The following is a 25,012-nucleotide window of genomic DNA, read 5'->3' on the forward strand; positions in this document are numbered from 1 at the left end:
TCCCGTATTATTTACTTGGTAGTAAATGAAAACGCAATTAGGTCATGCGGTAGACAGCTAAAGAAGGGAGGAAAGCGGAATTGGTGTTTGCCAGCTATCCTCACACTCTCCTCGCCTTGCTTTCAAGCTTGCTTACAACCACACACACACACACACACACACACACACGGACCACCATGAACTTTTATGAGTGACTCTTCATCCGTGGACACGAAGGCGTGGCTGGGCGGACCGTGAGTTATGATGACTAATAACCCTGGCAAGGAAGGCCACGCTATTTCTTACTCCTCAACTCTCTGCTATATTACAGTCAATAACTTCATGGTTATCAAATTGCTGGTATACAACTACCTGCAGCACGACACTCCTGCTCCACTGTCGCGTAAGGTTGGAAAGACGGAGTGATGTTTATCAAAGTGTCATCTGAACCTCCTCCTGCCTGGTTCCTGAGAGCAACTCTCGTGTTTACAAAAGTGACTGAGGTAACCACCCACACACACACAAACACACACACACACACACACACATCCTTGACTTAGGTAACCACACACACACACACCCTGTCTCCCAACTTGTCACACATATCATACCAACCTTCAACAGCCATAATCGAACCCCGGGACCTCTGACTGTTGAAGGTTTGTATGTTCTTTGAAGGTGCGCGTTCACATGCACTTATATATATATATATATATATATATATATATATATATATATATATATATATATATATATATATCCATAAACAAATTAAACAACCATGGAGACATCACACACCCCTGCCGCAAACCTACATTCACTGAGAACCAATCACTTTCCTCTCTTCCTACACGTACACATGCCTTACATCCTCGATAAAAACTTTTCACTGCTTCTAACAACTTGCCTCCCACACCATATATTCTTAATACCTTCCACAGAGCATCTCTATCAACTCTATCATATGCCTTCTCCAGATCCATAAATGCTACATACAAATCCATTTGCTTTTCTAAGTATTTCTCACATACATTCTTCAAAGCAAACACCTGATCCACACATCCTCTACCACTTCTGAAACCACACTGCTCTTCCCCAATCTGATGCTCTGTACATGCCTTCACCCTCTCAATCAATATCCTCCCATATAATTTACCAGGAATACTCAACAAACTTATACCTCTGTAATTTGAGCACTCACTCTTATCCCCTTTGCCTTTGTACAATGGCACTATGCACGCATTCCGCCAATCCTCAGGCACCTCACCATGAGTCATACATACATTTAATAACCTTACCAACCAGTCAACAATACAGTCACCCCCTTTTTTAATAAATTCCACTGCAATACCATCCAAACCTGCTGCCTTGCCGGCTTTCATCTTCCGCAAAGCTTTTACTACCTCTTCTCTGTTTACCAAATCATTTTCCCTAACCCTCTCACTTTGCACACCACCTCGACCAAAACACCCTATATCTGCCACTCTATCATCAAACACATTCAACAAACCTTCAAAATACTCACTCCATCTCCTTCTCACATCACCACTACTTGTTATCAGGGGTGTGTGATGTCTCCATGGTTGTTTAATTTGTTTATGGATGGGGTTGTTAGGGAGGTGAATGCAAGAGTTTTGGAAAGAGGGGCAAGTATGAAGTCTGTTGGGGATGAGAGAGCTTGGGAAGTGAGTCAGTTGTTGTTCGCTGATGATACAGCGCTGGTGGCTGATTCATGTGAGAAACTGCAGAAGCTGGTGACTGAGTTTGGTAAAGTGTGTGAAAGAAGAAAGTTAAGAGTAAATGTGAATAAGAGCAAGGTTATTAGGTACAGTAGGGTTGAGGGTCAAGTCAATTGGGAGGTGAGTTTGAATGGAGAAAAACTGGAGGAAGTGAAGTGTTTTAGATATCTGGGAGTGGATCTGGCAGCGGATGGAACCATGGAAGCGGAAGTGGATCATAGGGTGGGGGAGGGGGCGAAAATTCTGGGAGCCTTGAAGAATGTGTGGAAGTCGAGAACATTATCTCGGAAAGCAAAATGGGTATGTTTGAAGGAATAGTGGTTCCAACAATGTTGTATGGTTGCGAGGCGTGGGCTATGGATAGAGTTGTGCGCAGGAGGATGGAGGTGCTGGAAATGAGATGTTTGAGGACAATATGTGGTGTGAGGTGGTTTGATCGAGTAAGTAACGTAAGGGTAAGAGAGATGTGTGGAAATAAAAAGAGCGTGGTTGAGAGAGCAGAAGAGGGTGTTTTGAAATGGTTCGGGCACATGGAGAGAATGAGTGAGGAAAGATTGACCAAGAGAATATATGTGTCGGAGGTGGAGGGAACGAGGAGAAGAGGGAGACCAAATTGGAGGTGGAAAGATGGAGTGAAAAAGATTTTGTGTGATCGGGGCCTGAACATGCAGGAGGGTGAAAGGAGGGCAAGGAATAGAGTGATTTGGAGCGATGTGGTATACCGGGGTTGACGTGCTGGCAGTGGATTGAATCAAGGCATGTGAAGCGTCTGGGGTAAACCATGGAAAGCTGTGTAGGTATGTATATTTGCGTGTGTGGACGTATGTATATACATGTGTATGGGGGTGGGTTGGGCCATTTCTTTCGTCTGTTTCCTTGCGCTACCTCGCAAACGCGGGAGACAGCGGCAAAAAAAAAAAAATGTATATATATATATATACAGAGAGAGAGAGAGAGAGAGAGAGAGAGAGAGAGAGAGAGAGAGAGAGAGAAGCCATAGAGTTACCTTGATCGCTTGAAGGTAATCAAAGTTGTTCGTTGTGTGATTGTACGACATTAACTACTACAACGACCACGGCGTCAACAGGTGTAAAACCCACATAACTAACTATCTTTACCAACGAATGTCTGGCTTACCCTCTTGTTTACTTTGTTTTCCAAAACTGTTGACCGTAAACATTGTCAAACCGGTTTACAAAGTTGAACGTTGGGATCGTATGTGTTTGTATGTTTACCCGCGTGCAGTGCGCAGGCAGACCTTTTTGTATGTGCTCATGAAAGATGCTGTCTTTCTTACCATTTTCCACAGACGTATAATTTGTAAATTCCTTCTGTCTGGCCAGTAATGAACGTCGCTGAAGCCGAAGTCCTGCCATCACAAATCCCACCACGTTCGACCTCCAGATCTTGGTTGGTGTGGGAGAACATTTGGACGCCAGCCAAAATGGACATAAATGAAACGATCAAACGTTGCACCATTTCCGGTGCAACTCCGCCACACAGGAAATAGCATCTCTACCCCCTGCTTCAGCAAGTACCAAGACCGTCTACTCGGGTCTTCATCTTTCGTCGTCTCCAATTTCACATAGCAGTGTTCTAAAATCATCAAACACACGAGTTCGAGGTCTCACACACGTCTCGCAACGTCTCATACGCCTTCTATCCTCCTAGAAATATCTGGATCGTTTGATAGGCTTGACAGAGATGCTTCGTGGAAAGTGCCAGGAAAGGAAGAACGAAGGAGGCAGAGCTTAATACAAGAGTTAAAAAGACGGCCTTGGAGTGCTCTAAGATTCCAAGCATATCTTAGAGAAAGTTGCGACTTCAGGTGCACGGAACCGCTTCGGGTGAACATACTTGGACGTGGTGGTACAAGTAGTTGCACGGACTGTGATCCTCGCTTTGGTTACAAGAATGTTCTTCCGCCCACTAGTGATGCTACTACTTTTGTGAATTAAGAACCATTGCAACACAAACCTCGCCAGGTGGTAGAGTGACCCGCAGTGTATCGAGACAGACTTCCCCAGAACCTTTATAAAGGGGAAGTAAATGTTTATAGTTGTGTTACTGGAGTGATAGTTTTCATACATGGTGCTCTGACAAGAAAATAGTGAAATTGGAAAAGAATGTAGCTTAGACACTGAAGCTTATTCTTTCATTGAAATGTGAACAAAGGGAGCATTTTTTTCAAAGTGATAGAGATGGAAAGCAAAAAGGAGTTTTTCATGAATGTACTGCAAAAGTTGAGGTCCAGATAAACTTTTGGTCTGTCAAGGCTTTATTATGGCGGATGACCAACTACCTACCCTCATGTATCCAAGATATGGTTGTACTTTGTGTAATGAAGACAATTGAGAAACATCATAAGCCAATATTCCAGTTTCATGATAAGAGAAGTGGACCAGGCAGTATGATACAGTGGTTAAATTGATGAAAACTACTATTGACGTTTTTGTAAATAAATTATACATTTCCCTTTTCCATAGCCAGAGGTTGAACCATTATGTGACATTCATTTTTCATTTCATTTCAAGCTAGAAGTTTCAGTTTTCTAAATTATTTCTTACATTTTTCATATATATATATATATATATATATATATATATATATATATATATATATATATATATATATATATATACATACATATATATATTATCCCTGGGGATAGGGGTGAAAGAATACTTCCCACGCATTCCTCACGTGTCGTAGAAGGCGACTAGAGGGGACGGGAGCGGGGGGCCAGAAATCCTCCCCTCCGTGTATTTTAACTTTCTAAAAAATGGGAAACAGAAGGAGTCACGCGGGGAGTGCTCATCCTCCTCGTAGACTCAGATTGGGGTGTCTAAATGTGTGTGAATGTAACCAAGATGTGAAAAAAGGAGAGATAGGTAGTATGTATGAGGAAAGGAACCTGGATGTTTTGGCTCTGAGTGAAACGAAGCTCAAGGGTAAAGGGGAAGAGTGGTTTGGGAATGTCTTGGGAGTAAAGTCAGGGGTTAGTGAGAGGACAAGAGCAAGGGAAGGAGTAGCACTACTACTGAAACAGGAGTTGTGGGAGTAAGTGATAGAATGTAAGAAAGTAAATTCTCGATTAATATGGGTAAAACTGAAAGTTGATGGAGAGAGATGGGTAATTATTGGTGCATATGCACCTGGGCATGAGAAGAAAGATCATGAGAGGCAAGTGTTTTGGGAGCAGCTGAATGAGTGTGTTAGTGGTTTTGATGCACGAGACCGGATTATAGTGATGGATGATTTGAATGCAAATGTGAGTAATGTGGCAGTTGAGGGAATGATTGGTATACATGGGGTGTTCAGTGTTGTAAATGGAAATGGTGAAGAGCTTGTAGATTTATGAGCTGAAAAAAGGACTGTTGATTGGAAATACCTGGTTTAAAAAGCGAGATATACATAAGTATACGTATGTAAGTAGGAGAGATGGCCAGAGAGCGTTATTGGATTACGTGTTAATTGACAGGCGCGCGAAAGAGAGACTTTTGGATGTTAATATGCAGAGAGGTGCAACTGGAGGGATGTCTGATCATTATCTTGTGGAGGCTAAGGTGAAGATTTGTATGGGTTTTCAGAAGAGTGAATGTTGGGGTGAAGAGGGTGGTGAGAGTAAGTGAGCTTGGGAAGGAGACTTGTGTGAGGAAGTACCAGGAGAGACTGAGTACAGAATGGAAAAAGGTGAGAACAATGGAAGTAAGGGGAGTGGGGGAGGAATGGGAGGTATTTAGGGAATCAGTGATAGAGTGCGCAAAAGATGCTTGTGGCATGAGAAGAGTGGGAGGTGGGCTGTTTAGAAAGGGTAGTGAGTGGTGGGATGAAGAAGTAAGAGTATTAGTGAAAGAGAAGAGAGAGGCATTTGGACGATTTTTGCAGGGAAAAAATGCAATTGAGTGGGAGAAGTATAAAAGAAAGAGACAGGAGGTCAAGAGAAAGGTGCAAGAGGTGAAAAAAAGGGCAAATGAGAGTTGGGGTGAGAGAGTATCATTAAATTTTAGGGAGAATAAAAAGATGTTCTGGAAGGAGGTAAATAGGGTGCGTAAGACAAGGGAGCAAATGGGAACTTCAGTGAAGGGTGTAAATGGGGAGGTGATAACAAGTAGTGGTGATGTGAGAAGGAGATGGAATGAGTATTTTGAAGGTTTGTTGAATGTGTCTGATGACAGAGTGGCAGATATAGGGTGTTTGGGTCGAGGTGGTGTGCAAAGTGAGAGGGTTAGGGAAAATGATTTGGTAAACAGAGAAGAGGTAGTAAAAGCTTTGCGGAAGATGAAAGCCGGCAAGGCAGCAGGTTTGGATGGTATTGCAGTGGAATTTATTAAAAAAGGGGGTGACTGTATTGTTGACTGGTTGGTAAGGTTATTTAATGTATGTATGACTCATGGTGAGGTGCCTGAGGATTGGCGGAATGCGTGCATAGTGCCATTGTACAAAGGCAAAGGGGATAAGAGTGAGTGCTCAAATTACAGAGGTATAAGTTTGTTGAGTATTCCTGGTAAATTATATGGGAGGGTATTGATTGAGAGGGTTAAGGCATGTACAGAGCATCAGATTGGGGAAGAGCAGTGTGGTTTCAGAAGTGGTAGAGGATGTGTAGATCAGGTGTTTGCTTTGAAGAATGTATGTGAGAAATACTTAGAAAAGCAAATGGATTTGTATGTAGCATTTATGGATCTGGAGAAGGCATATGATAGAGTTGATAGAGATGCTCTGTGGAAGGTATTAAGAATATATGGTGTGGGAGGCAAGTTGTTAGAAGCAGTGAAAAGTTTTTATCGAGGATGTAAGGCATGTGTACGTGTAGGAAGAGAGGAAAGTGATTGGTTCTCAGTGAATGTAGGTTTGCGGCAGGGGTGTGTGATGTCTCCATGGTTGTTTAATTTGTTTATGGATGGGGTTGTTAGGGAGGTGAATGCAAGAGTTTTGGAAAGAGGGGCAAGTATGAAGTCTGTTGTGGATGAGAGAGCTTGGGAAGTGAGTCAGTTGTTGTTCGCTGATGATACAGCGCTGGTGGCTGATTCATGTGAGAAACTGCAGAAGCTGGTGACTGAGTTTGGTAAAGTGTGTGAAAGAAGAAAGTTAAGAGTAAATGTGAATAAGAGCAAGGTTATTAGGTACAGTAGGGTTGAGGGTCAAGTCAATTGGGAGGTAAGTTTGAATGGAGAAAAACTGGAGGAAGAAAAGTGTTTTAGATATCTGGGAGTGGATCTGGCAGCGGATGGAACCATGAAAGCGGAAGTGAATCATAAGGTGGGGGAGGGGGCGAAAATCCTGGGAGCCTTGAAGAATGTGTGGAAGTCGAGAACATTATCTGGGAAAGCAAAAATGGGCATGTTTGAAGGAATAGTGGTTCCAACAATGTTGTATGGTTGCGAGGCGTGGGCTATGGATAGAGTTGTGTGCAGGAGGGTGGATGTGCTGGAAATGAGATGTTTGAGGACAATGTGTGGTGTGAGGTGGTTTGATCGAGTAAGTAATGTAAGGGTAAGAAAGATGTGTGGAAATAAAAAGAACGTGGTTGAGAGAGCAGAAGAGGGTGTTTTGAAATGGTTTGGGCACATGGAGAGAATGAGTGAGGAAAGACTGACTAAGAGGATATATGTGTCGGAGGTTGAGGGAACGAGGAGAAGAGGGAGACCAAATTGGAGGTGGAAAGATGGAGTGAAAAAGATTTTGAGTGATCGGGGCCTGAACATGCAGGAGGGTGAAAGGCGGGCAAGGAATAGAGTGAATTGGATCGATGTGGTATACCGGGGTTGACGTGCTGTCAGTGGATTGAATCAGGGGGTGTGAAGCGTCTGGGGTAAACCATGGAAAGTTGTGTGGGGCCTGGATGTGGAAAGGGAGCTGTGGTTTCGGGCATTATTGCATGACAGCTAGAGACTGAGTGTGAACGAATGGGGCCTTTGTTGTCTTTTCCTAGCGCTACCTCGCACACATGAGGGGGGAGGGGGATGGTATTCCATGTGCGGCGAGGTGGCGATGGGAATGAATAAAGGCAGTGTGAATTGTGTGCATGGGTATATATGTATGTATCTGTGTGTGTATATATATATGTACATTGAGATGTATAGGTTTGTATATTTGCGTGTGTGGACGTGTATGAATATACTTGTGTATGGGGGTGGGTTGGGCCATTTCTTTCGTCTGTTTCCTTGCGCTACCTCGCAAACGCGGGAGACAGCGACAAAGCAAAATAAATAAATAAATAAATATATATATATATATATATATATATATATATATATATATATATATATATATATATATATATATATATATATTCCAACATATGTTCTGCTGAAGGTCACTCGCATAGTGAATTCATGTGATATTAGAAGTGTAAGGCAACACCTGAAGAAGAATTTCCAAATTTTTTCTCAGGTTGGGGATATAGGCTCACGCTGACGGCCATAATGACCCTGAGAGGTGATAAGATTAAACCTCAAACAACTTGATAACCAACCAAATGACTGACACGGGGACTGTAACACTGATGTCCAGCCATTATACGCAGGCGCGACCCTACGCTCAGCGTTTCGTTCAACAATCACGTAAATGCAAACGACACAGGATGTGATCAGATTCTGAATGAACAGTGGACCGGTGCTGCGACCAGGATTGGACTCCTTGGCATGCCGCGAGTACATCACGTCTGGCTGGTCGACGTAAACTGTGGCAGGCGAAACCTAAATTGCAGTGGCCAAGCAAGGTTCTAGCCGTGCATGAGAGGCTCCGCCACCTCAAGATATGAGCATCTCTCTTATCAACAAGTAAACAGGTCTTGCAACGACGTCCACAGAATGGTGCTATGGATTTTGTTTCCTAATCATTCGCAGATTTAATGACCACTGACAAATTAATGAAGATATACAACGAAACTTAATGTGACCGAGGTGGTACACGCAATGGGGTGAAGCAGGGTATGACATGCCTAACTGAGCTCTCCAGGTGTAGCTAAAACGTTATATGTTGACGAAGACCGACATGACAAACTCAAAACATGAAGGAGTGCTATGAAAACAGGGTAATAAGATTAAGATCTTTATCAGAGCTACTTTGTTGGCAGACCTGACTGAATGGTGGAAAGGGTACAGAAGATGGGAAAGTTAAAGAGGGATGGAGGGTTCCACAGCTTCGCTGTTCGTGGGAAGGATTTACTACAACGGTCACTCATCGTGTGGCTCGTCTTCACCCACAAACTTTGGGCAGCAGCAGTCATAGGCGAGTCACGGGTCCATGTTTACGTGGCAGGGAAACAGACTGTCATCTCACGAGAGGAAGTGATCAAATAATCCTGCACGAGAGGGCATCAGCATCACGACGGAGAGGTGACGCCAGAGGATTAATGAGACGAAGGATCGTCGCTCCACATTGGTTCATGAAGGTGGAGGGGGAAGAGCTACCCCAGTCATGTGAGGTGTACTCTATACTGGGGTAATACAACACCTGTAACCATACTGGGGTAATACAACACCTGTAACCATACTGGGGTAATACAACACCTGTAAATATACTGGGGTAATACAACACCTGTAACCATACTGGGGTAATACAACACCTGTAAATATACTGGGGTAATACAACACCTGTAACCATACTGGGGTAATACAACACCTGTAAATATACTGGGGTAATACAACACCTGTAAATATACTGGGGTAATACAACACCTGTAACCATACTGGGGTAATACAACACCTGTAAATATACTGGGGTAATACAACACCTGTAACCATACTGGGGTAATACAACACCTGTAAATATGAAACAGCTGCTCACAAGACAGATGATTTACGGCAGTGCAAGACTTGCAATATAGAATTTAGTGGAGTGTCCGGGACAGAGTGGAGGATGTGGTTACGCTCAACATATTATGCTAATCAAGGATGAACTGGGTGAAGTCGCCTTTAACGAGGTTATAGAGTAACATATACACAGACCACACAGACCTAAGGATAACTTGAGCTCCAGCCTCTCGACTTAACAGGTGACATGGGTTAATCAATGTTGTTACTGCAACATGGCCAGAGAGATCAGTGGTTGGGAAGGTAGCATGATATACCTCTATGTTATGATGACATTAAATGAATTAATTAAAGCTACCATGGAGTGACAAGTGGTGATCAAGCCTAATTTTGAAGATATTAAGGGTGTTCCTCCGAACATTTTCTTGGCGCTTATTTCATGGAACAGTCAGGTAACGAAACGCAGTACACATGTCAGAGAAGTCTCCTGAAAGGAGTCCACTTCTTAAGCTTGTATATACGTACGTGCCATGTCATTATTCCTCTGTATGTACACGAACACACACACACACACACACACACACACACACACATACATACATACATACATATATACATATATCTTAGCTCATACTAGGTAACCATTGAACAGCTGGTGTGGATTATGGACCGGTTGCCACAACCAGGATGCAAACCTATGCAGGTTTGATCCTAGGCGGCTCGTGCATGCATCACAATAACGCTAACCGTTACATAGAGAAGGCCCAACCCTGCTACTGGGTGTTGCGCAGCGTTGAGACAGCGGGAGTCCTGGGCTGGTATTGTCTGTTACAGGGATGACTTGCGAAACTGAAGAGGAAAAAAAAATTATTTGTTTCCCCATTCCCATATACTGCACAGGTTAGAGTGGTGTTCAGAACGAGAAAGAGAACGAGTATTATAGTAAGAAGTGAAGGAATACAGAGTGAAACGTGTAGGGTGAAAATATTTAGGTGTTGACTAGATCGTCGGTGGAGAAAAAGACAATGGGCGATACGACAGAACGGTGAGATACACCATGTCGGTAAAAACCATTGGGATATAGCTCATCATAGACTATTGCAACGGCCTGACTGAAGAGGAAGCTGTCTGTGCATTGTGGAACGGCGACAAGCAGAGAAGCCAAAGAAAAAAAAAGAAAAGCAGATTTATTTTCTCATTGTCACATGTTGGAGATGATGAAGGCTACTTGCCTGACTTGGAAAAGTTAAGCTGAATTGTAGTGACGATTAAACTGTCATGGAAGATATTATATTCATTATTTTAACATTAAAAGATGAGGAGCTTGAGAGTGTTCCTCTAGTAAGTCTGCTTTTCTCATGCAGATAGCGTTCACAAGGTAGCACAAGATGACCTTCAGCCGTGGTTACGAACAGTGCAAGAACTAAGGAAGATTTAGAGCAGGAGTTTCCATTGATCAATGTGTTGATTTTTAACTTATACTGATATGGTTATCAGATGTTTCTCAGCTTTTCTTAAGCTGAGATTGTAACAAATCAACCTCAGTCACATTAATTAGGGCTGAGAATCGACTGATCACCACAAAACAACAAACAAAAGACAAAGCTAAGCTGACGACTGGTCATGAACGATGGTTGCCAGGAACAGCTGTGTGAACAATAATGATATCGTTGTCTGTTGTGATGAAAATGGAGGAAAGTTCATGTTATTTATTTCTATGTATCACATTATGTCTCATGTATCCCAAAATGTAATGTTATTAGTGCAGTTAGGTATGATATAACGCTTGTCTCTGATAGGACAGTATTCTCTCTGCTGGGAGAGGGAACAAGTTCTGTGGCAGTCGACGCCCTCCCTCGTGTCTTACTAATCTCACTTGTGTATTTTGTCTGTGAATAAGCTTGTGTCACATCTTCACCAGCATCTTTGTTTCACCATTTCTTCAGGTTATTGTTGACAATTTTGTTGTACATGCTTGTATTTTAGATAATTCACTTGAATCTTTGATAAAAAAAAGTTTGTATTATCGCATTTCAACCTAGCCATGGTATTGGAGCATTCACGAGGGGTAGGGGTATTATGGGCCTAACTGACAAAAGCAAAGAAACTTCCACGTACACAATTCTGTTCTTTAAACCATCACAAAAATTGATGGGAAAAAGTCAGGGGATAGACGTGAGCCTTAACCTTATCTGGCAATCTTACAATGACCACGGGTCTTTTGATGCCATGTGTATGATGTTCGTTGTATGGGGTATAAAACCCTGAGCACATTATGACGATGATGCAGTCGAATTCTTACATTACGCCATAAGAAATCAACAAGATTGACAAAGGTTAGAAATTATATCCAGACACATGCGGCATGCTGAAGGTATCAAACCTCCATATATCAATACCTACATTGGGGTATTTTCGACCTATTTAGTGAGAAATTATGTAAACCATCCATGGTAATATCAATACGTCTTTCAGCTTCATAAAACTTTTTGTGATGAAGATTTGCAATGTCTACAGTGTTCAGCTAATGACTTATGATATTACAAATCAATAATAGATGTTTAATCATGTACCTTACTGATCTGACACATCCAGGGTATTATCATACTGATACCTGAGGATGCATTTGGCGCCCTCATATTCTCGCCACATCTGGCATTGATTCAGCTGCGCAGACCCAGCAGGGCAAGCCACCCGGCTGGTGCGCGCCACTCAGTCGGCAACTCCGAGACAAGACGAGGGTCTGTAGACACGTTGAGTTCGGCACTGGTGTTTCACTCCATTTGTGGTCTAGACGAGAGACATCATGCTACGTTCGATCCTACGTCACTCCTCCTTGCTGAAGGCAGCAGCAAGGACAAATTTGCCATCAGCATCGTACTCGGCCATCCCTGAGCCAGTGACAGCACCAGACATTCCGTATACCGGGGTGAGTTGTGGCGCCGTATGTGAACCCTACAAGTGTGATCTGTTGGGTAACGATATTAAGTGGTCAGTTTATTATTCAAATAGTTTCCATGTAGTGTGTATCGCTTATTATATAAAAATATATGCTACTAAAAGATTTTGTAATGTGTTCGTCTATGTGTTGTATTGCATTTTCCGCGGTTTTGGTTGTAGGTTAACATTTGTTACATTTTTTTTTTTGGTAAGAATGACTGTCCTTCAGAAACCTAGGTTCTTATGAGTAGTGATGTTTGCCTACATGTAAAATACTGCAATACATTAGCGAAGTGGCAGTTGTAGACCCGTTGAGGGGCCAAAGCCCGAGCTCTTCATTTTCAGTTCCTGCTTAACAATTCATTTCAATACTTTATACCTTGATAGGGGAAAGGGATCCTAGTGCTGTTCCTTGATAGAGGAAAGGGATCCAAGTGCTGTTACTAGGTACCCCTGTACAAACTACTAGAAGCACCTGGCAAGTGTCACGAGTACATATAAATATAACAATGGGGCTTGCTAAAGCGTAAGGAAGAAAGGACAAAACTTCGACACTCCAATATTGTTTACATATCAGGCCAGTATGGGGAGGATCACCGTGTCACCATCATGGGGTCATGGAGTGGTAGTTCAGCAAGTGTCACCCAAGTGTTGTGTGAAGGTGATGGACAAGGGTGCGGCTGTCGGATCTTTTGTATAATGCACACACGCGTTGCTCGGGAAAGGTGGGGATGCCAGTCTCGTAACCAAAGTCGTACCCTATGATGATACGAGCAGCAATCACGCCCCTTTTCTGTGACCCACTCCAGTAGACATAGGAGAGGTCAGGGAGTTTATGGAGGGTATCCCACCAGTTGGGCGAGGAGTCTAGGGGGGGGGGGTGACCTGGAGCTTTTCTCTGATTGCAGCGAATTTGGGTTCTAACTTGTAAAAGTGTTGAGGAACAATATAGTCAGGAGTGCCATTGTTACAACCAGTCTTGGCAAGGCCATCTGCTGCCTCATTCCCCGAGATGCCATGACTAGGTATCCATAGGAATGTCACAGGACGGTCTCCATCCTGAAGTGTTGATGTCAGCCCTCATATTCGGAGGATGAGGTCCTTATTCTCCCGTGATCCAAATGCATTCCCATCGAGAGCAGACCTGGAGTCGCAGCAGTCAAGCTGGGGTTAGAAACCACCGGTATTTTCCTCAGCAAGAAGAGCAGCAGGAAGGGTCACATGGCTTTTGCTTTCGCCGTTGAAAGACTGAAACCAAGTGAATCATACCCTCTGGAGACCAGATCAAGGGCTTCCTGCATGCTAGGGTAGTCAGGGGCTTGGAGAAGACATCGTCGGCATATCCTGAGTGGACGTTCTTTTGGCCTGTGGAGAGATGTAGTGGAGTGCATGAGTGTTAAAGGAGTTAGGACTTGGGACTCCACGTTGAGGGGTGCCGAGGTTTATTTCTTGAACAGGAGATATAGAGCCTTCAACGCGGACCAGGGCCTGACGTCCGTCCAGAGAGGTAAGAGGCGATCCATCGAAGTAGACCCCGTTAACCCATAACTGCGCCGATTCGACTTAAATGTGGGCAGGCTGAGCCGTATCAAAGGCTTTCTTAATATCATGGAAGACGGAGACGCGGTCAGCCTGATTGCAATAAAGGGAAGCAGTGAAGTGTGCTGTACTGCAATGTGATATGAAACCATTGAGGGAGTTGTCAAAGCTGCCTATGCTGTGAAGAAGACGATCTATTATTCTTTTCATCTTGCAAACCTGGGGTAAGGCTAATGGGTCGATATTTCCCAGGATCTGCTTTAGGGATGGGAATATAGTGGCCTTTATCCTGTTAATCATGTTTTAGATGTCACACATGGTCGAGCTCTAAGCGAGTGTGCCTCTTGAGCACAGATCATTGCTTGCATATTTCGCCTCCGTCAAAAAAAAGAAAAAAAAATCCACAAGGAAGTTCTCGTGATGCAGCCCATTTCTAATAAAGGATACCACTTGATCCCTTCTAGTTTTAGCCCCATTGCTCACTCTTCTGCAATCTCCAAAGTCTTTAAAGCTTTCTTTAACTCATTTTTTTCCGAACATGTAGAATTCCATTCCCTCCAGATCACCAGTACGGCTGCTACAATGCTAGGTCTGTCTGCAAGCCACTGGTCTTCCTCTCGGGGATTTGGGCGAAACTTTGGTCGTGTCCCTCAACATCTCCAAAACGTTTGCTTTCTGCGCTTCCTTCCCTCGGCATAACTGCTTGCCAGTTCTTAGATGCTTGGTGTTTACACTTTGGTCGTTCCACTGCGGTTGTCGTCGATTGAGTTCCCCGCCTTATCAGTCCCACCAAGAGCGGTTCGTCAGGGTTCTTGCTCTCTCTCTCTCTCTCTCTCTCTCTCTCTCTCTCTCTCTCTCTCTCTCTCTCTCTCTCTCTCTCTCTCTGGTATCACTGAATGATCTCCCGTCTACTTCTAACCTCATTAACATGTGATAATGATTCCATTAAATACGCTTCCGGTCACTTTTCCCCCTCCTTTTTGTATTACTCTTTCTGATCATATTTTTCACTCATTTTGGACCCGTGCAGTATGTTAAATTTGATAGCAGAGAAAAATATATTTCTCCCTGTGTAGCTTTTTAGGAATCAGTCTTTTCCTATACGTAGAATTTCGCCCTTAAATATTTTAAGAACCTTTTGTTTTCCTGTGTTCAATGTCACCATACCACAGTTGATCTCCAGTAATGTTGGGCATGATCGTAATCTCCATTGTATCAGGCAAGCCCCATATAACATCACAAAGTCTGCATCCCCAAAACTAGTGTGTTGCACAGAGGCCGCGATTATTTACCATACGTGCAGATGTTCCCCATCAACGGGGATTTTATTCGCCAAAGTATGGTGGCTCATCCTGCACCTGTCTGTTAACAAGTGGAATCTCATTAATTCGCCTGGCATCACCGTCCCTCTCCCTACGCTGTAATGTTGCTTCCCCCCCACTTTGGAGGCTCCAGTCATGGACAGAAGTCCGTGGCACTCATCCCATGCTCCTACATCAGTGTGGCACTTATGCTCCCACGATAGTGTGCCACCCGTCCCATTCCCCCACGTCAGCTTGACACCCATCTCATTCTCCCACATCAGCTTGACATCCATCCTATTCTCCCAAGTCAGCTTGACACCCATCCCATTCTCCCACGTCAGCTTGACACCCATCCCATTCTCCCACGTCAGCTTGACACCCATCCCATTCTCCCACGTCAGCTTGACACCCATCCCATTCTCCCACGTCAGCTTGACACCCATCCCATTCTCCCTCGTCAGCTTGACACCCATCCCATTCTCCCACGTCAGCTTGACACCCATCTCATTCTCCCACGTCAGCTTGACATCCATCCTATTCTCCCACGTCAGCTTGACACCCATCCCATTCTCCCACGTCAGCTTGACATCCATCCCATTCTCCCACGTCAGCTTGACACCCATCCCATTCTCCCACGTCAGCTTGACACCCATCCCATTCTCCCACGTCAGCTTGACACCCATCCCATTCTCCCTCGTCAGCTTGACATCCATCCCTCAGCTTGACATCCATCCCATTCTCCCACGTCAGCTTGACATCCATCCCATTCTCCCACGTCAGCTTGACATCCATCCCATTCTCCCACGTCAGCTTGACACCCATCCCATTCTCCCACGTCAGCTTGACACCCATCCCATTCTCCCTCGTCAGCTTGACATTCATCCCTCAGCTTGACATCCATCCCATTCTCCCACGTCAGCTTGACATCCATCCCATTCTCCCACGTCAGCTTGACATCCATCCCATTCTCCCACGTCAGCTTGACACCCATCCCATTCTCCCACGTCAGCTTGACACCCATCCCATTCTCCCACGTCAGCTTGACATCCATCCCATTCTCCCACGTCAGCTTGACATCCATCCCATTCTCCCACGTCAGCTTGACATCCATCCCATTCTCCCACGTCAGCTTGACATCCATCCCATTCTCCCACGTCAGCTTGACATCCATCCCATTCTCCCACGTCAGCTTGACATCCATCCCATTCTCCCACGTCAGCTTGACACCCATCCCATTCTCCCACGTCAGCTTGACACCCATCCCATTCTCCCACGTCAGCTTGACATCCATCCCATTCTCCCACGTCAGCTTGACATCCATCCCATTCTCCCACGTCAGCTTGACATCCATCCCATTCTCCCACGTCAGCTTGACACCCATCCCATTCTCCCACGTCAGCTTGACATCCATCCCATTCTCCCACGTCAGCTTGACACCCATCCCATTCTCCCACGTCAGCTTGACACCCATCCCATTCTCCCACGTCAGCTTGACATCCATCCCATTCTCCCACGTCAGCTTGACATCCATCCCATTCTCCCACGTCAGCTTGACATCCATCCCATTCTCCCACGTCAGCTTGACATCCATCCCATTCTCCCACGTCAGCTTGACACCCATCCCATTCTCCCACGTCAGCTTGACACCCATAACACTGCCTCTCTCCAGACCACAAAGTCAAGTGGTTTATCGAGGGTATCGACACATTCTTTATCACGTATGGTGAAATTTCATCATGAGCATTATATGGGTCAAGTCCTTTTAGCATTACGTTGATATCTTTTCTTGATATCTCGATGATATCCAAAACCTTCTCCCTATCCCATCTCTGACGTTGGGGCTATAGTGTCTTCCCCCTGTGGAAACACTTGAACTTATTATTCAGTTCCTCCTTACATCATCCTCTTCAATATTTTGTTATTCAGTTCTCATATTCTTATGTCATCCTCTACTATTTATAATTCCCTATGAATCCCTTAGCGTGATCAGCTGCTCCTTAACTAATAACTGATTCCTGATGTATTTATGGAATAGTTTTAGATTTCCAACTACCATGTCCACAGTAGACTTTTCAAAGTAGAGTTTTCATAGTATACTTTTCAAAGTTTCTATTTCATTATCTTACTATACTCGTTATATGCTGTCTTATACCTATCAAATGCTAGCTGGCTAGAGTTCCGTCAACCTCGTCACTCGCTGCACATCTTGAAGCGCCTTTGTTTTATGGCGTCTTGTATTGAACTATTCCTTCCTTTCTTTACCATCCCCTCGGTATTTGAGGCGTGAGGTTCCCATGCCTCTACTCCCTCACTATGAATTTCACAGAACTTCCCAACTCACTGCCCTGGTTCTTGGCTACTTGATTTCATTTTCTGATCTACGTTACTGCAGGCATTTTTGAGGGTTACGTCTCCACGATTATAACTTTGCCTCGTCTCACCTGTTCTCTGTATCCACTTTTATCACGTATTTAAACTTTAGTATTAAATGACCTCTTATTCCAACTGGCTTATGGAATACACTCCCAATATCCATGTTAATATGAGTGAAAGTAAAGGCTAGTCATAATGGTGTATCGGCCCCTATCATCCGAATGTGCTATATAACGAGCTGGTACAGATTTGCCAGTAAACACTATCAAAACTTGTCTCCATGACTCCCTATCACAATGAGAATCCGAATTCCCTCTGTTTGTTTATAATTGAAATTCCTCCTTGTCAATACTTTGCCATATTTAGAAACTGAGTGTTTCACTGCTTTATTTACCATCCTGAGAGTTCCCTCGTTGTTGTGTATTAATGTCGGTTCGGTGCAATTTTTGGAGGATTAGATACAGATAACACTATTATGATCTTCCCCTCAGTTTCTGTTCTGATTATGTATTGTCTGGATGGGCCATTTTCTGTTACTGAAACTTGGGAGGTTCTCATTTATTAAGGGTGCTTATCCTCCCTAATATATCCCTCAGGACAGAACAGGTGACTGCTTATCTCTCTTGTAAGCTTAGTTTCCACGACTTCCAAGTATATCAAATGCACTTTCTCTTAAACGATCATTACGTTCCAGTTCTTTTCCGCCATTAACCCATCAACATTTGAGTACATTACTTTCAGTCTAACATCTAGCACTCCTGCCTTCTCTGCACTTGTATCGGGGACGTTCATCCACTTGCCATGTGTAACGTCTGCATTTTTTTTTTTTTTTGTCTGACCGTACTCTGCTTTTCTCCCTCTTCCTCAGATCTGTCACCTTGGATGAATGTCCCACTAAATTCCACCACGCCTTTGATTCTTAGCTTTTCTTAATACCTCTTGGTTGGATGACTCCGTAGAACGTATCTGTAACTGGTCGCCTCCTAACGTCTTGGTTATAAACAATTCTTCTCCCTACCCTTATCACGCAAGTCGATCCTGGCAGTCCCATAGCCTCCAGTGTATGTTGATAGGCATTTCCCTCCTCCTTTTTCCTTTTCTTTTTTATCTGGCGTATGATCTTCCAGTGCAAATTCAGTCTGTGATTTACTTCTGTCACCCTCCTCCAACAATCTGTATAATTTGGGTGTCACCCACTCTTCAGCTAGATGCTTCAGTGTGGTAGTGTCAACCCGTGTGTCTCCGTCTCTCTTTAATCTCTCTTTTGGCTCGTAAGTACTAGTCCTGCATTCCTTGTGCTCTTCATTGTCTTCAGTCTTTTTCGTCCTACCTGAACAGCTTTGGATATCATTATTGTGTTTGGTCTATGTGAAAGTCTCCTGGTAATGCTTCATACTGATTGTGCTACTCATGTTCACTTCAGTGTTATGCACTCACTGTCTGAAAGAATTCATTATTTTTAAGATTAGAGATAAAGAAGAAATAAGATCATAATCACTCAAGTGGGCAACACTCCCTCATGCGATTTGAACCTGGGAATCTTCTGCTTCAAATCCCCATTTAAACGCACAAGGTTTGGCTCTTAGTAAACATTGATGTAACGCATATACGTACTTTTTAGGAACCCTTTATACTCTACTTCCTCACTTGTACATGAGCTGTATATCCCCAGAAATCGTGAAAAAACTCTCGCACAAGTGGAAGTCTGGGATGGTTTCTCTTAAGTGGTCGTGAGAACATTTGACTACCATGTGTGTGTGTGTGTGTGTGTCCAGGACTGATAAGCGAAGGAAGACTAGTGCAGGTGCACTGTGGGTGAAGGACGTACCATTGAACTGTATAGTATTTAGTTGATTTATTCAAGAATGGATTATATTTTTTAGTATTAATCTAACCTCCATTTAGTTCCCGTAAAGGAAAATAGCATTTGCGTGGTTGGATAAACTTGTATTCCATCTTGCTTTAAACAAAGCCAAGGAAATACATACTTGTGTGTTTTAGTAAATATTTATAAATGTTTGCCATGGGTTAAAGACTATAGTGATCAGTGAATCAGTTTTGTCCGTTTCAGCAACAACATAAAACATTAACGTACATACAGAATAGACATTTTTTTTTCCAGGCAAAAGCATATTCATTTATTCCGGAAAAATTCCCTCAATTATTACCATCAGCTTTTTTGTAATTTTATATTCATTAAAGAATTATCATTGAAGTATGACATTTCTTTACAATGGCTGGTTAATATTTACCTCCAAGAGAATTTATCCAGTATTACAAAAAATGGCAGACTGAGTGTTAGGATTAATGAGATATTTGAACTTACAGATTTGTGTTCTATGCGAATTTAACCCACTTTGGAGGGGTCTTGTGGCCTGCATCCTGAAAATCTTTTGGGATTTGAAGCCCTAAAAAGCCATTGCATTTTTTAGAGTGAAATAATCAGTATTTTGGGACATATTAGAAGCCATTGCTAGCTTTCAATACGTTAGATGCCTTGGAAGTTGTTGAAACCACTAACAACAACATGACTGCCTTTTGAATCTGACCAGAAGAAATACATAGTGTGCAGATCAGCAGCTGTAGTAAACTTTATGTGAGGTCAGCTGTGAGCGCGTGAGATGAATGCCAATTCTCGTGAGAGTCTGAAATTTCTTCAAGCAGATGCCGACAGCATATTACCAATTCAAAATCCAGGTAATTCAAGATGCGGGAAAGTCGCACAGAACTGATGCTCGAGTTGTACAATGAGCAACAGCCACAGTGAATGGCAACTTCAGAATATTGTGTATACAGCATGAAAATAATTTCTTACGTCATGTTTTGAGCTTTTTGTCATCTTGACAAGATCAGAAGTGGCCCTTCCCTTTCATCTTGAGGGCGTCTTGTCAACCTACTTCAGTTACAATGAAGCTTGGCTACCTCAAGGTCATGTAACCGGTTACCAGGCGGGAATGCGGCGAGCGGGTTGGTCGTGAGGTGGCATTGCCAGCTTATAAGATGACCATATGATTGCTTGTATATAATGCATACACAATGAAAGGATTTAACGGTAATTAAACCATAAATAATGAGAAAGGATACAAAGGAATTCAAACAGCAGCAGAAGACTAGGTCCTTTCGATGCTGTTTGTGATGGTGGAAGAACTCAAGGAATAGTATAATAAAAGTTAGAAGGCATACAGATAGTTCAGAGAATAACCTGCAGATTGGCATATTGACTATGGAGGCGCAAATAACTAAAGTCGTGGACTTGAAACGAGGTATTTATCAAGTTTATTCTTAAAAGTATCTATACCACTATCAACCACACTCAACCTGGCAGATCGTTCCATAGGTTAACAATCTTGTTGAGGAAAAAGTACTTTGCCTCGTTCTGTGTAAATCGTTTGCGCACATGTTTGTATCCATTACTACGAGTAAAATCAAACGAATCAAGTCTTTAGGTAACGAGATAGATCGTTTATTTTGAGTACCTGTAATAGATCACCTCGTGAAAAAAAGGCCACATTCGTTCACACTCAGTCTCTAGCTGTCATGTGTAATGCACCGAAACCACAGCTCCCTGTGCTCATCCAGGCCCTACAGACCTTACCATGGTTTACCCCAGACGCTTCACATGCCTTGGTTCAATCCATTGACAGCACGTCGACCCTGGTATACCACATCGTTCCAATTCACTCTATTCCTTGTACACCTTTCACTCTCCTGTACAGGCCCCGATCCCTCAAAATCTCTCACTCCATCCTTCCTCCTCTAATTTGGTCTCCCGATTCTCCTTCCCTCCACCTCTTGACACGTATATCCTCTTTGTCGATCTTTTCTCACTCATTCTATCCATGTGTCCAAACCATTTCATCACAGCCTCTTCTCTCTCAACCACACTCTTTTTATTACCACACATCTCTCTTACCCTTTCATTACTTACTCGATCAAGCCACCTCACACCACATATTGTCCTCAAACATCTCATTTCCAACACACCCACCCTCCTCCCCACAGCCCTATCTATAGCCCATGCCTCGCAACTATTTAATGATGTTGGAACCACTGTTCCTTCAAACATACCCATTTTTGCTCTCCGAGGTAACGTTCTCGCCTTCCACACATTCTTCAACGCTCCCAGAACCTTCGCCCCCTCCCCCACCCTGTGACCCGCTTCCATGGTTCCATCGGCCGCTAAATCCGCTCTCATCTAAAACACTTCACTTCCTCCAGTTTTTCTCCATTCAAACTTACCTCCCAATTAACTTGTCCCTCAACCCTTCTGAACCGAAAAACGTTGCTCCCATTCACATTTACTCTCAACTTTCACACACTTTACCAAACTGTCACCAACTTCTGCATTTTCTCACCCGAATCAGCCACCAGCGCTGTATATATATATATATATATATATATATATATATATAATATATATATATATATATATATATATATATATATATATATATATATATTATTTGCCGCTGTCTCCTGCGTTAGCAGGGTAGCGCAAGGAAATCGGCGAAAGAATGGCCTAACTCGCCTACATACACATGTATACACATACATGTCCACACACATGCACACACACACACACATACATACATACCTATACATTTCAACGTATACATATATATTCGGACACATATACATATATACACATACATTATTCATACTTGCTGCCTTTATTCATTCTCGTTGCTACCCCACCACACATGAAATGACAACCCCCTCCCCCCGCATGCGGGCGAGGTAGCCCTAGGAAAAGACAACAAAGGCCACATTCGTTCACACTCGGTCTCTAGCTGTCATGTATAATGCACCGAAACCACAGCTCCCTTCCTCATCCAGGCTCCACAAAACTTTCCTTGGTTTACCCCAGACGCTTCACATGTCCTGGTTCAGTCCATTGATGGCACGTCGACCCCGATATACCACATCATTCCAATTCCCTCTATTCCTTGCACGCCTTTCACCTTCCTGCATGTTCAGGCCCCGATTGCTCAAAATATTTTTCACTCCACCCTTCCACCTCATCACCCACATCTCTTTCCCCCCCACCTATGACATATATCCTCTTTGTCAGTCTTTCCTCACTCATTCTCTCATTGCGACCAAACCATTTCAATACAACCTCTTCTGCTCTCTCAACCACACTCTTTTTATTACCACACATCTCTCTTACCCGCTCACTACTTACTTGATCAAACCACGTCACGTCGCACCACATATGTGCGCGAGGTTGCGCTAGGAAAAGACAACAAAGGCCACATTTGTTCACACTCAGTCTCTAGCTGTCATGCAATAATACACCGAATCCACGGCTCCCTTTCCACATCCAGGCCCACAGAACTTTCCATGGTTTATCCCAGACACTTCACATGCCCTGGTTTAATCCATTGACAGCACGTCGACCCTGGTATACCACATTGTTCCAATTCACTCTATACCTTGCACGCCTTTCACCCTCCTGCATGTTCAGGCCCCGATCACTCAAAATCTTTTTCACTCCATCTTTCCACCTCCAATTTGGTCTCCAACTTCTCGTTCCCTCCACCTCTGACACATATATGCTCTTGGTCAATCTTTCCTTGCTCATTCTCTACATTTGACCAAACCCTTTCAAAACACCCTCTTCTGCTCTCTCAACCACACTCTTTTTATTTCCACGCATCTCTCTTACCCTGTTATGACTTACTCGATCAAACCACCTCACACCACATATTGTCCTCAAACGTATTTCCAGCATATCCACCCTCCTCCGCACAACTCTATCCATAGCCCACACCTCGCAACCATATAACATTGTTGGAACCACTGTTCCTTCAAACATACCCATTGTTGCTTTCGGAGAAAATGTTCTCGACTTCCACACATTCTTCAACGCTCCCAGGACTTTCGCCCCCTCCCCCATCCTATGATTCACCTCCGCTTCCATGGTTCCATCCGCTGCCAAATCCACTCCCAGATATCTAAAACACTTCACTTCCTCCAGCCTTTCTCCATTCAAACTTGCCTCCCAATTGACTTGTCCCTCAACCCTACTGTACCTAATAACCTTGCTCTTTTTCACATTTACTCTCAGCTTTCTTTTTTCACACACTTTACCAAACTCAGTCACCAGCTTCTGCAGTTTCTCACACGAATCAGCCACCAGCGCTGTATTATCAGCGAACAACAACTGACTCACTTCCTAAGCTCTCTTATCCACAACAGACTTCATACTTGCCCCTCTTTCCAAAACTCTTGCATTCACCTCCCTAACAACCCCATCCATAAACAAATGAAACAACCATGGCGACATCACACACCCCTGCCGCAAACCTACATTCACTGAGAACCAATCACTTTCCTCTCTCCCTACACGTACACATGCCTCATCCTCGATAAAAACTTTTCACTGCTTCTAACAACTTGCCTCCCACTCCATATATTCCTAATACGTTCCACAGAGCATCTCTCTCAACTCTATCATATGCCTTCTCCAGATCCATGAATGCTACATACAGATCCATTTGCTTTTGTAAGTATTTCTCACATACATTCTTCAAAGCAAACACCTGATCCTTACATCCTCTACCACTTCTGAAACCACACTGCTCTTCCCCAACTGATGCTCTGTACATGCCTTCACCCTCTCAATCAATACCCTCCCATATAATTTCCCAGGAATACTCAACAAACTTATACCTCTGTAATTTGAGCACTCACTTTTGTCTCCTTTGCCTTTGTACAGTGGCACTATGCAAGCATTCCGCCAATCCTCAGGCACCTAACCATGAGACATACATACATTTGATAACCTTACCAACCAGTCAACAATACAGTCGCCCCCTTTTTTTAGTAAATTCCACTACAATACCATCCAAACACGCTGCCTTGCCGGCTTTCATCTTCCGCAAAGCTTTTACTACCTATTCTCTGTTTACCAAATCATTTTCCCTAACCCTCTCACTTTGCACACCACCTCGACCAAAACACCCTATATCTGCCTCTCTATCATCAAACACATTCAACAAACCATCAAAATACTCACTCCATCTCCTTCTCACATCACCATTACTTATCACCTCCCCATTAGCCCCCTTCACTGAAGTTCCCATTTGTTCCCCTGTCTTACATACTTTATTTACCTCCCTCCAAATATTTTTATATTCTACCTAAAATTTAATGATACTCTCTCACTCCAACTCTCATTTGCCCTCTTTTTCACCTCTTGCACCTGTCTCTTGACCTCCTGCCTCTTTCTTTTATACATCTCCCAGTCATTTGCATTATTTCCCGGCAAAAATCGTCCAAATGCCTCTCTCTTCTCTTTCGCTAATAATCTTACTTCTTCATCCCACCACTCACTCCGTTTTCTAGTCTGCCCCCCCTCCTACGCTTCTCATGC

General features: G+C 43.5%; 1 protein-coding gene across 1 annotated transcript in view; it reads left to right on the forward strand.

Moving 5' to 3' along the window:
- The first annotated feature begins 12,140 nt into the window (after positions 1–12,140).
- Aldh (Aldehyde dehydrogenase) overlaps positions 12,141–25,012 on the forward strand; it is a 78,435-nt gene continuing 65,563 nt past the window's right edge. Inside the window, exon 1 of the mRNA XM_071694157.1 lies at positions 12,141–12,407. Within this exon, the coding sequence (XP_071550258.1) occupies positions 12,285–12,407 (123 nt within the window). The 5' untranslated portion in view covers positions 12,141–12,284. The remainder of the gene's footprint in view (positions 12,408–25,012) is intronic.

This window comes from Panulirus ornatus, chromosome 56 (assembly GCF_036320965.1).
Source record: "Panulirus ornatus isolate Po-2019 chromosome 56, ASM3632096v1, whole genome shotgun sequence".
Classification (NCBI taxonomy): Eukaryota; Metazoa; Arthropoda; class Malacostraca; order Decapoda; family Palinuridae; genus Panulirus; species Panulirus ornatus.